The sequence below is a fragment of the Gymnodraco acuticeps genome, unplaced genomic scaffold (assembly GCF_902827175.1).
Source record: "Gymnodraco acuticeps unplaced genomic scaffold, fGymAcu1.1, whole genome shotgun sequence".
Lineage (NCBI taxonomy): Eukaryota > Metazoa > Chordata > Actinopteri > Perciformes > Bathydraconidae > Gymnodraco > Gymnodraco acuticeps.
The window spans coordinates 317,387-329,907 of record NW_022990907.1 but is presented as its reverse complement, the minus strand read 5'-3'; the positions used below and the strand labels follow the sequence as shown (position 1 = coordinate 329,907).

General features: G+C 41.2%; 1 protein-coding gene across 1 annotated transcript in view; it reads left to right on the top strand.

The window, feature by feature from the left end:
- Positions 1-292: 292 nt before the first annotated feature.
- The window catches only part of ehd4 (EH-domain containing 4), a gene marked incomplete at its 5' end in the record, with an annotated part of 33,756 nt that continues 21,527 nt past the window's right edge, over positions 293-12,521 (top strand). Inside the window, 2 exon segments of the mRNA XM_034233831.1 lie at positions 293-469; positions 2,498-2,595. Coding sequence (XP_034089722.1) covers positions 293-469; positions 2,498-2,595 — 275 coding nt within the window.

Here is a 12,521-nt window from a genome sequence, read left to right as displayed (position 1 = left end):
GTGTATATCAGTATGTAGTGTCTCTACTTTAAAGAGTCCTCTCCTGCTGATGTTCAGGTGTATATCAGTATGTAGTGTCTCTACTTTAAAGAGTCCTCTCCTGCTGATGTTCAGGTGTATATCAGTATGTAGTGTCTCTACTTTAAGAGTCCTCTCCTGCTGATGTTCAGGTGTATATCAGTATGTAGTGTCTCTACTTTAAAGAGTCCTCTCCTGCTGATGTTCAGGTGTATATCAGTATGTAGTGTCTCTACTTTAAAGAGTCCTCTCCTATTTCACCCTCTCTCTCCAGGTATCTGTTGGAGCAGGATTTCCCCGGGATGCGGATCGGTCCGGAGCCGACCACGGACGGCTTCATCGCCGTGATGTACGGTGAGAACGAGGGCATCGTCCCCGGCAACGCTCTGGTGGTCGACCCCAACAAACCCTTCAGGAAGCTCAACGCGTTCGGAAACTCCTTCCTCAACAGGTAAACACAGGTGGAAAGGACTTCTAATATGTGAAGACGCTCTGATGTTCTTCAGCTAACAATAAACCCCTGAATACCTTTTTGGTTTCGCAAACCAAAACAACAATTGGAAGATAACCCCATGCTCTCTGGGAAATCAAAATGCTAAACTAATCCGTAGAATTTTCATAAAACAAAGTAATCTTTAGTCTCTGACAGTTTTTTGACATCCCTCTTTTGTTGATCTTTAAAAAACGTCCTGAATCTCTTTTAGACCGATGTCTCTCCACACACACACTTTTAGATTCTGGCAGCCTTTCACACTCCTGTCACTGCTTTCCTCAAAACATTCACCACCCTGGAAATGGCCTCTCCACTCCTAACTGACATGTAAACACACACACACACACACTCTTGAAGTTCATAGCGAGGTTTTATATTTAGCTAAAACTCTCCGGTCCAAACCTATTTCCTCAGTCCAGAAATATTTCTTAGAGTGGCAGCAGGAAGTGGACAGTCGACCCTCGAAATGTGTGTGTGTTAACTTGTAAGTGTTCTGACGTGTTTCCTAGTTAAAGCATTCCTAAAACTAGGAATCCCACCTTGTCCCGGTGAGATGGAGGAACCACAATCACTTATTGTTTCCAGGGGGAAGTGTGTGTGCGTCACCACGTGTTGGCGCGGCCGCTCTGTTTTTTCCCCGCTGCTCAGGTCTTCTGCTAAATTTAACTTTAAAACTTAAAAATATTGAAGAGGTGACAGAGAGGTCTCACACACACGCACGAGCGCACACACACACACACACACACACACACACACACACACGCATACACACACACACACACACACACACACTGGGTATTTTTTTTTATACCAATAAAAAAACATCATGATATTTTTTTTATTTTTCGATTCAAAACTTTGAAATATATTGTTTAAATATTTTCATTTAATTTCTCAATGCAAAATCTCCCTCTCTGTTTAGATAAGGTCACATCAAATATGTATTTTAAATTATTTGTTGTTCTTTAAATGCATACTTAATAATACTTTTTGAATATTCTTATTTGTATTTATCTTATATGTTTTTTAAAGGTATTTTTTAATATGTGTAAATGCACCGTAAGGGGTTCTAACTTAGATTCTATTTTTATTTATATTTAAAGTGTCAAAAATATTGTTTTTCAAAAATCACCAGGTTAATAATATAATATTATATTATATTGCAACAATGGTTTATTACATGAATATTTGATGACCTCCAAACTTCTCATGTAGCACCACAACCAGGCAATAAATCCTCCAGATGCGCACGCACACACACACACACACACACACACACACACACACACACACACACACACACACACACACACACACACACACACACACTGTGATCACTCGGTTTATTACTCAACACACGCTGAGCTCCGCGTCTGAAGAACAACCCGGATCCTTCCTGCCTGAAACAATGGAGCGAGCGGAGACATGAATAATAAATCAATCGGAGAGCGCTGATCTGTGACGAAACTAAACACAAGGTGACGTCACGACTAATGGACTCAGACGCTAAGATTATAATATAAAAATATATATATACTTCATGCGAGACATACACAAAAGATGCAACAGTGTGATGAGATGACTTTTCCATCTCTCACAGAAAAGATGTATTTGACTAATTAACAAATGTAAAAACAGGGTTACGGACATTCTTCTTCTGCTCTTCTTTAAAAATGTCGTACGTTGTTATGGTTTTCAGGTAGTGTTTCCAGAGGAAGTGATAACGTTAACGAAGATTATATAGATTATTGTTTATGATGATCTCTTGGGTCAAACTTCACAACCCTTCAGATTCATTTGAAACAAAGCTGGAAACTAATGAGGATTTCCATTCATGTGTTTTTACTCCTTTGATTGATGTTGTTGTGAGATTTAAGAGCTCTCAAGTACAGATTTACAAATGAATAAATAGTTATGATATTGATACATAAATATTCATTGTGTGTGTGTGTGTGTGTGTGTGTGTGTGTGTGTGTGTGTGTTTAGGTTTATCTGCTCTCAGATGCCCAATCAGGTTCTCCAGAGCATCAGCATCATCGACACTCCTGGCATCCTGTCTGGAGAGAAACAACGCATCAGCAGAGGTAATGAGTGTGTGTGTGTGTGTGTGGTGTGTGTGTGTGTGTGTGTGTGTGTGGTGTGTGTGTGTGTGTGGTGTGGTGTGTGTGTGTGTGTGTGTGTGTGTGTGTGTGTGTGTGTGTGGGTGTGTGTGTGTGTGTGTGTGTGTGTGTGTGTGTGTGTGTGTGTGTGTGTGTGTGTGTGTGTGTGTGTGTGTGTGTGTGTGTGTGTGTGTGTGTGTGTGTGTGTGTGTGTGTGTGGTGTGTGTGTGTGTGTGTGTGGTGTGTGTGTGTGTGTGTGGTGTGTGTGTGTGTGTGTGTGTGTGGTGTGTGTGTGTGTGTGTGTGTGTGTGTGTGTGTGTGTCCTTTAGTGTTGTACAAAAGTCCTTGAGATTCTTTCACTTCCTCATATTGTATGCAGTCAGAAATAGCCGAACAGATCTTCATCAGTTTAAGAGCAGAGTTTAAACTCAGGAAACAAACCGGGACATATACACGTTTAAAAACATACTTGGTGTATTAATATAATTATACATTTGATAGAGACCTGATACGACAGAATCTGCATCTTATTATATGCAGTCACGGTACACTATTTACTCGTACTTACACTCTAATACACAAATAAAATGTAGAAATGGCAGTAGAAAATGTAAATTGGCAGCAGTAAAAGACCACAACATCCCATAAAGTATAGCAGTGTAGTAGTAGCTGCATTAATTGAAGAAATACAAACTAATTAAAAAGCACACTTCCTTACATGTAAATGTCATGAACTTGTTCCTGCTCTCCAGAGGATATACCGTTTATATTTGAACGACCTTTCCTCAGGACAACCCTGACTCGATGAAGTGGGTTTTTTGATGAAACCAAACGTTTCTCGTGAAATTCTTCATCACTCTTTCCTCTCACTTCCCATTTCGTTTCACATCCTGTTTCCACCGATGAATCACAGCTGCTGCTCCTTAACCACACAGCTTAAATAAATGCAGATCTGAAACCAGAGAAACTGACCCACAACATTCACTGTTTCTAAATGGTGTTTTAATCCTGAGAATTACAGCTCTGTAGTAACCGAAGAAGTAGGAGTCCTCTCCTGCTGATGTTCAGGTGTATATCAGTATGTAGTGTCTCTACTTTAAAGAGTCCTCTCCTGCTGATGTTCAGGTGTATATCAGTATGTAGTGTCTCTACTTTAAAGAGTCCTCTCCTGCTGATGTTCAGGTGTATATCAGTATGTAGTGTCTCTACTTTAAAGAGTCCTCTCCTGCTGATGTTCAGGTGTATATCAGTAGGTAGTGTCTATCATCTACTTTAAAGAGTCCTCTCCTGCTGATGTTCAGGTGTATATCAGTATGTAGTGTCTCTACTTTAAAGAGTCCTCTCCTGCTGATGTTCAGGTGTATATCAGTATGTAGTGTCTCTACTTTAAAGAGTCCTCTCCTGCTGATGTTCAGGTGTATATCAGTATGTAGTGTCTCTACTTTAAGAGTCCCTCTCCTGCTGATGTTCAGGTGTATATCAGTATGTAGTGTCTCTACTTTAAATAGTCCTCTCCTGCTGATGTTCAGGTGTATATCAGTATGTAGTGTCTCTACTTTAAAGAGTCCTCTCCTGCTGATGTTCAGGTGTATATCAGTATGTAGTGTCTCTACTTTAAAGAGTCCTCTCCAGCTGATGTTCAGGTGTATATCAGTATGTAGTGTCTCTACTTAAAGAGTCCTCTCCTGCTGATGTTCAGGTGTATATCAGTATGTAGTATCTCTACTTTAAATAGTCCTCTCCTGCTGATGTTCAGGTGTATATCAGTATGTAGTGTCTCTACTTTAAAGAGTCCTCTCCTGCTGATGTTCAGGTGTATATCAGTATGTAGTGTCTCTACTTTAAAGAGTCCTCTCCTGCTGATGTTCAGGTGTATATCAGTATGTAGTGTCTCTACTTTAAAGAGTCCTCTCCTGCTGATGTTCAGGTGTATATCAGTATGTAGTGTCTCTACTTTAAAGAGTCCTCTCCTGCTGATGTTCAGGTGTATATCAGCATGTAGTGTCTCTACTTTAAAGAGTCCTCTCCTGCTGATGTTCAGGTGTATATCAGTATGTAGTGTCTCTACTTTAAAGAGTCCTCTCCTGCTGATGTTCAGGTGTATATCAGTGTGTAGTGTCTCTACTTTAAAGAGTCCTCTCCTGCTGATGTTCAGGTGTATATCAGTATGTAGTGTCTCTACTTTAAAGAGTCCTCTCCTGCTGATGTTTTAGGTGTATATCAGTATGTAGTGTCTCTACTTTAAAGAGTCCTCTCCTGCTGATGCTCAGGTGTATATCAGTATGTAGTGTCTCTACTTTAAAGAGTCCTCTCCTGCTGATGTTCAGGTGTATATCAGTATGTAGTGTCTCTACTTTAAAGAGTCCTCTCCTGCTGATGTTCAGGTGTATATCAGTATGTAGTGTCTCTACTTTAAAGAGTCCTCTCCTGCTGATGTTCAGGTGTATATCAGTATGTAGTGTCTCTACTTTAAAGAGTCCTCTCCTGCTGATGTTCAGGTGTATATCAGTATGTAGTGTCTCTACTTTAAAGAGTCCTCTCCAGCTGATGTTCAGGTGTATATCAGTATGTAGTGTCTCTACTTTAAAGAGTCCTCTCCTGCTGATGTTCAGGTGTATATCAGTATGTAGTGTCTCTACTTTAAAGAGTCCTCTCCTGCTGATGTTCAGGTGTATATCAGTATGTAGTGTCTCTACTTTAAAGAGTCCTCTCCTGCTGATGTTCAGGTGTATATCAGTATGTAGTGTCTCTACTTTAAAGAGTCCTCTCCTGCTGATGTTCAGGTGTATATCAGTATGTAGTGTCTCTACTTTTAAAGAGTCCTTTCCTGCTGATGTTCAGGTGTATATCAGTATGTAGTGTCTCTACTTTTAAAGAGTCCTCTCCTGCTGATGTTCAGGTGTATATCAGTATGTAGTGTCTCTACTTTAAAGAGTCCTCTCCTGCTGATGTTTAGGTGTATATCAGTATGTAGTGTCTCTACTTTAAAGAGTCCTCTCCTGCTGATGTTCAGGTGTATATCAGTATGTAGTGTCTCTACTTTAAAGAGTCCTCTCCTGCTGATGTTCAGGTGTATATCAGTATGTAGTGTCTCTACTTTAAAGAGTCCTCTCCTGCTGATGTTCAGGTGTATATCAGTATGTAGTGTCTCTACTTTAAAGAGTCCTCTCCTGCTGATGTTCAGGTGTATATCAGTATGTAGTGTCTCTACTTTAAAGAGTCCTCTCCTGCTCTGTTGTGATTGGTCAACCTCTTAGAGATGTCCCGCCCCTTTGCCTATGGTTGGAGCGCTGGGATTTTAGCGTTTGCAGACCACTTGCACAAAAACCTTTATAACACACGACAGGAGGGGAAAACCCCCAAAAGCAGAATAGGGCCTCTTTAAACTTGGCTTTAACACTTATTAATAGGTTTATTTACATCTTCTTCAATAACAGTTATTTTACCAGATATAAAAACTTCATAATTCAGAAAGCAAGTGTATTTGGAGTTACATTCAGAATAGTTTCACCCCCAAAAATAGAAAAATACAATTCAATCTTCAGCGTTGCATGACAGGGGATGATACTGTTGGATTTAGAATTAGTTTTCCAGTCTGAAAAACACAAAATCTATGATAAATAATATAGGAACTAGAACTCAAAAACAAGTTCTGCTGAATGTTAACAAACTATCCTTCACTCCTTTAGCTTCGTCAGGTCCATTTAGTGGCTGGATGAACCCAGAGAGTCATGCACAGTTAGAAGCAGCAGCCCTTTTTTTTAATGGTAAGTGTCGGAGCCCAAATGCTGTGGTCGCCTGCGTTTATAGTCACATTATCCTCATCATGTGTGAACACCTCACACACGTGTAATGGGTTGTTTCTGGTGATTGTCACATGGTGTGGTTCATGGTATTTAGGGCACCTGGTGTGTGTGGAGGTTTGGTAGCATGACAATGGGGGTGAGCTTAGCGCTGATATCTTTTGTTGACCGTATGATTCTGTTTTGATTTACAATATTAAATATCCTTAAAACGTCGAGTTCATCACAGACTTCATTATTTATACGCGTCGCAACAATGAGCGAAGTTTAGCCTCAGAGCGGCCGTAATTAAAGGTCCTGCCATTTCTACTGATCATAGTTCCATTGTTGAGGTCTACTGGAATAGATTCACATTGTTCAATGTTCCAAACTCACATTAGTTTCTCACAGCATCTCTGTATAGTCTGTGTATTCACTCTCTGTCCTACACGGCTTATTGGAGCTCCTGCCCCCCCCCCCCCCCTCCCTGTGAGCCCAGTGTGCTCTGATTGGTCGGGACGTTGCGAGGCTCGTTGCTGCTGCGAGGAGCGGACAGGTTTCCGGGTCGGCGATACAGCGAGAACAAGCTAAACTCATCCTGAGCACACAAACACTCACAGCCGAAGTAAAAACAATAAGTGTGGCTTGATATTGAGAAAGAAACAGGTTTATAGCGCTGTGAGAATGGGTCTGCGGAGAGCATTCCTCCACCATCCCAACTCGTCTATTACCAACCAGGGAGCTCTATGCAAGTCAATGGGGCTCCCTGTTAGTTAGCCAAGGGATCCTGGTGTGTGAGGCACTCTGCGGATTGGTCCATTTGGGCCAATCCGGTCCTTTGTTGTTGATCTGGGTTTTCAAATGTCACAGAACTCAGGAAGCAAACAATGGAAAAAGAGAAATGTCCAACGGGGCGTTCTGGGGCAGCACAGACTCTGTGTTAGAGTTTTACTCCCTACAGCAGGCCTATTCATCTGGCGGCCCAGAACCAACTCCCGAGTGGCCCAGCCTCCCGTAGCCAAATTCCTACACTAGTACAGACCATGAACGCAACACTCCGCGTTGCATAGAAACCACTAAACCACAACGCAGCACGTTTTTTGAAAGTGCATCTAGTGGTGCTAGTAACGGTGGTCCTATGATGGCAACTCTAAAACATGTCTCTCTCAACTCTGAAGCGTAAACAGAGACAAAATGGTCATTGATCTTGTGGAGCAGATGCGCGCATTCCAAGTCAAGCTGGACCTTTTCGCGACCGACTTGAGTACGGGTCGGATGCTGCATTTTCCGACGCTCCTCCAACACATCACATCCCCGGCACAAATCACGGATGTGATGACATTTCATTGCGAGGTTGAAAGAGAACTTTGCCGGTCGATTGGATAGACTCTGCCCACAGAGGTGATGGGCTTTGCCAGAGACCCCTTCACTGTTGCAATAGAGGGGGACGTATCAACCAGAGCAAAGGAAGTGGTCCCCTGCATCGACGAGGGGAAATTTACACTGGAACTTATTGACATGCAACAAACCATCCGTAACCATGGCACAAGAGCAGCGCACTAACGGGCCAGCGAAGTTTTGGAGTGATGTCAAAAAACAACAGTTCCCTAACGTTCAGAAAGTAGTGATCTGTGTGCTCAGTATGTTTGGATCAACATACAAATGTGAATCAAGCTTTTCACACATGAACTAAAAGAAAAGTAGCACTCGCTGCTCCCTGAGTGACAGCACTCTTCACCAATGTCTTAGGATTGCATTGACATCCTATGAGCCAAAAATCACTGCTCTTGTTCAAAACAAAACATTTCACTTCTCCCATTGAGAAAGTCAGCGATGACAAATCACAAATTAGGTGATAGTAAGCACCTAGTTTACTATAGTAGACGTGTAGTGTAGTATTCATTCATGTTATTTACCCTTATCCCTTGTTATGGGTTTGTGCAGGGTTTGACAGTTCTTTTTGTATTCATTTAAATGAACTTTGTAATGTGTCTGGGTCAAATGTGACCAAAACGTATGATTTTTGTTGTTGTTATTACTTGAAAAGTGAAAAAATAGTATTGCTATAGTACTACCTCTTTGTGTTACATTGGAGCTCTTTAACGGTTTGTTAATGCACTTTTTGATGTGCATGTATGTATCCAATTTTATTTTGTATGTGAGGACATTTATTAAGACTGCTATTATTGTATTCAGTTAAATGCACTTTGTGATGTGCCTGGTTAAAAAAAAAAACCCTGAATATTTGACTTCTAAAGCAAACAAATGTAATGCTACAACTGTGCACTTTTTTTCAGATTCTGTTAAATTAATGCTAATTTGTTGTGTTTTTATGCACTTTTTGACCTTTGTTAGATGAACAATGAATACAAATGGCATGTTTTTCATCGCAGTAATATGTGTTGGTTTAAAATGTGTCATTACCAGTGTTGTGCTAGTTACTGAAAACCAGTAACTAGTTACCATTACTAGTTACTTCATGTCAAAAGTAACTCAGTTACTTTACTAGTTACTTACACCCAAAATTAATGCGTTACTGTGAAAAGTAACGTTTTCGTTACTTGAAAAAAGGGCTCCCATTAATGCCCTTATAGCCTTCATTTCAGTACTGTTATTGCATTGGAGAATAATACAATCTGTTGATCAACTTGACATGCATTATATGCAATCTGGATTGCATCGATATTAGCTGGCTTTCCATTTTTGTATATTCTTTCTCCAGGTAGTTGGAAAAAGTGTTCCATGCCGTGTGCCGCCCGGACATGCTATCATGCTAACTAGCTCCCTGAAAGCGGGTGACTCCACTGTAGCAATAGCCTGCATGTGTTCTACAACATACCGTGCAATGGCTTTATCCACTTTTCCCTGGATAACAGTCCCTTGGTTAAAATCCAGCCGCTGTTGCTTAGGTGGAGGTGGAGTGGCGTCGGCTGAGTCTCTGTGGTCTTAGCTACTAGCTTCGTCCCAGCATGTTGTTTTTGCAGATGTTTTAAGAGATTTGAATGACTGGTTTGGGCAGCAGATAGAATCTTTGACCCGCCAAGACACAATTTACATTTAACTAAAACGTTATTTTCTTTGTGCTCGACAAAAGTGAAATAGTGAGAATATCTCCAGGTGGAGAAACTAGACTTGAGCTCCGCCGCCGCCATGATAGTCTTGTTAGTAAACAACACAAACACGCCCACAGCGCGTCTCCGCATGTGACACAGGAAGTATCAAAGTACATTTACTCAAGTACTGTACTTAAGTACAGTTCTCATCTCTGTTCGCCTGGCTGTTGACTATATAAAAAAACTAACGCAGTAACGGAGTAACGCACCATATAGTAACGGTAACTGCGTTACTGAATTTAAAAAGTAATGCGTTAGAGTACTAGTTACTGCCCAAAAATAACGGCGTTACAGTAACGCGTTACTTGTAACGCCTTACTTCCAACACTGGTCATTACCCGCTTTTTACAGGCCGCTGAATGTCTGGCCCAGCTGAATTTTGTAGTTATAAAATCTGGCCCAACTGAATGTGTAATTGAATAGCCCTGCCCTACAGGGTGTACTTTGAGGGTTTGTGACTCTGCAGACCGTTTACATGCAGAAGCTACAGAACACAAGGGGACGGGTGATAACCAGAAAAGCATGACATGAGACCTTTAACTGGAATATAGCCGGCACAGTAATATTGAATAAGATTAGGTTATGTTTCTCCTATATAAACACGGTGTGTATGTTCTCCTGCTGCACCCCGCTGCTCCTGCAGTGAGTCAGCTGGTGACAGCATCAGCTAAAGGCCTCAGCTGGACGGGCGGAGGATTAGAGGGAGGAGACGGAGCGCCACAGGAAACATCGGTGGGGCGTTCCCTCCATCTTGAAACATTTAGAAAAGCTGCTCAGCTGAGGCTAAATTCCTCCTGAAAACATTACACACACACACACACACACACACACACACACACACACACACACACACACACACACACACACACACACACACACACTCAGGCTGACGTCAGCAGCACTGACAGATGGAGCTTCACCATGCTGAGGGTTCAGGGAGATCACAGCTACTGAGAGGACATGTTGAAGTAGATGTGTTTTCTGCAGCTGCTTCTCGGTGTATACATTTCATTTGACCACCTGCTGTGTCGAGGTGTTGACCTCCATGTTTGTTTCGTTAGAAGTGCATGGGTTCATCCTCAACTCCTTTGTCCTCCAAATCTAATTTCTTACAAGATACATTGACATATGGGTCAGCAGATGTGTTTTTCTGCCTAGCGACAGCCGTATAAAACTTTGAGAGTTTGGATGTATTGCTTTTCAACTCTCGTGCTGTGTTTGGTCACGATGGCTCACTGATCATAAATAGATCACAAATCAGAAATGATCCCAAAGGGGCTTTAAAATCATTAAAAAACACAATACGCTCCATTCTCTTCAACCCAAGACTCAGATATCAAAACTCTCCCCAAAGTATCATATCTGTTTATCTCGCTGCACTCGGACATGTAGAAGTTCATGGGTTCATCCCAAAGTCCTCAACTCTCTCTCCTCTCTCACTTCACCTCAAATCTGTTGAGCTAGAAAATTATAGAAACCCACCGACTGACTCTGACTCCAGAAGGCTGACCAAATGATTCCTCAAACTTAAAATGTAAAATAGAGAGGCGAAGTCCCTCCCTTTCCTCCATGGGACCTTATTTCTGAAAAAGTATGTATTGAAGTCAATGGAGAGAGAAAGATTATCTTTCGATCCCGTTTGAATTGTGCCACGAATTACACATATGATGTTTGTCAATTTCAAAGATAATTTTGCAAGTCTTTTTTTTTTTTAATGTATCGTAAAACTGTGAAGTAACACATGTTTTTGTGTGAAACCGCTCAATGAACTACGTCTCGCACCACAAACCCAGACGGCCGTCACGTTGAAACATTTCACTCCTTTCTTTCAGAATGAGGCGGAAAGTATTAAAAGAGGTGAAAATCACTCCAAGTCTGGGCACGTTGAGAGCTGTACATACACACAAGGGGAGTTAGTCAGTTCCGTAAGAGCCAGCATGCGGGACCGGGACTCTGGGATTTGTAGTCTTTTTAGTTGCGTATTTTTCATAGTCTTATATTTCAACAGTTTTAAGACAAACTGTGACTTTTTTTACCTGGAAATGATTTTTTAAGATTGACAAAATCATATGTGTAATTCGTGGCACAATTCAAACGGGATCGAGAGATAATCTTTCTCTCTCCATTGACTTCAATACATACTTTTTCTGAAATAAGGTCCCATGGACCGGAAGTAGATGGGCGGGACTTCGCCTCTCTATGAGGTAAAGAGGTCAAATGCTTCTGACTCAGTAATTAGAGATAAATAATATATGCAATGGATTTGAAATGCAGATAAAGCAGAGTTTGATTTGTTACTTTTGTCTTTCACACAGTTTTTTGGAGTTCACATTGTGTAGAAAGAATTACCTTCAAGTATAAATACGACTCGAGGTGCATAATTAATTACATTACATGTCAGACGCTTTTATCCAAAGCGACTTACATACATTCAGTACTGTGGACAATTTGGGGTGAAGTCTTTCAGGGACACAACGACATGCTGACTGCAGTGGGGTTTGAACCTGTGACCTCCTGATCCGAACACCAACGCACAATCCACTGCACCACACGCCTCCTACACTGTATACTAATAATATATATTAAAGGCTAAACATCTTAAAAAATGATCCTTCCCTCCAACTCAAATGCAACATCAGTCAAAAAGAATCACTAGTACTTCATTCCTTTGTGAAACTCTGGAGTCGAGGACACAGGTTCTTTGGGGTTTAACATTAGAGTCATGTTGTCTGCACATGTTGTTCAGGGTGGAGCTGCTGCTGTTCAGACCGTGCCACCGTCAGAGGGTGGAGTCTGAAGTGTCAGCGCATCACATTTAAACAAGCATAGTCGTTAAATGTGCACTTTTCTCTTTTGTTGGTTATTTTTTGTCTTTCTATTTCTTAATATCCCTTTTTCTCAATTTCTCCTCCTTATTTATCTTCATTAGAAGTCACTTCACATCTATGTTCGTTTCTATTACTTGTACTTTTCCTTCGTTATGTTATCCTCTCTTTCTTTTACTTCATTTCTCTTT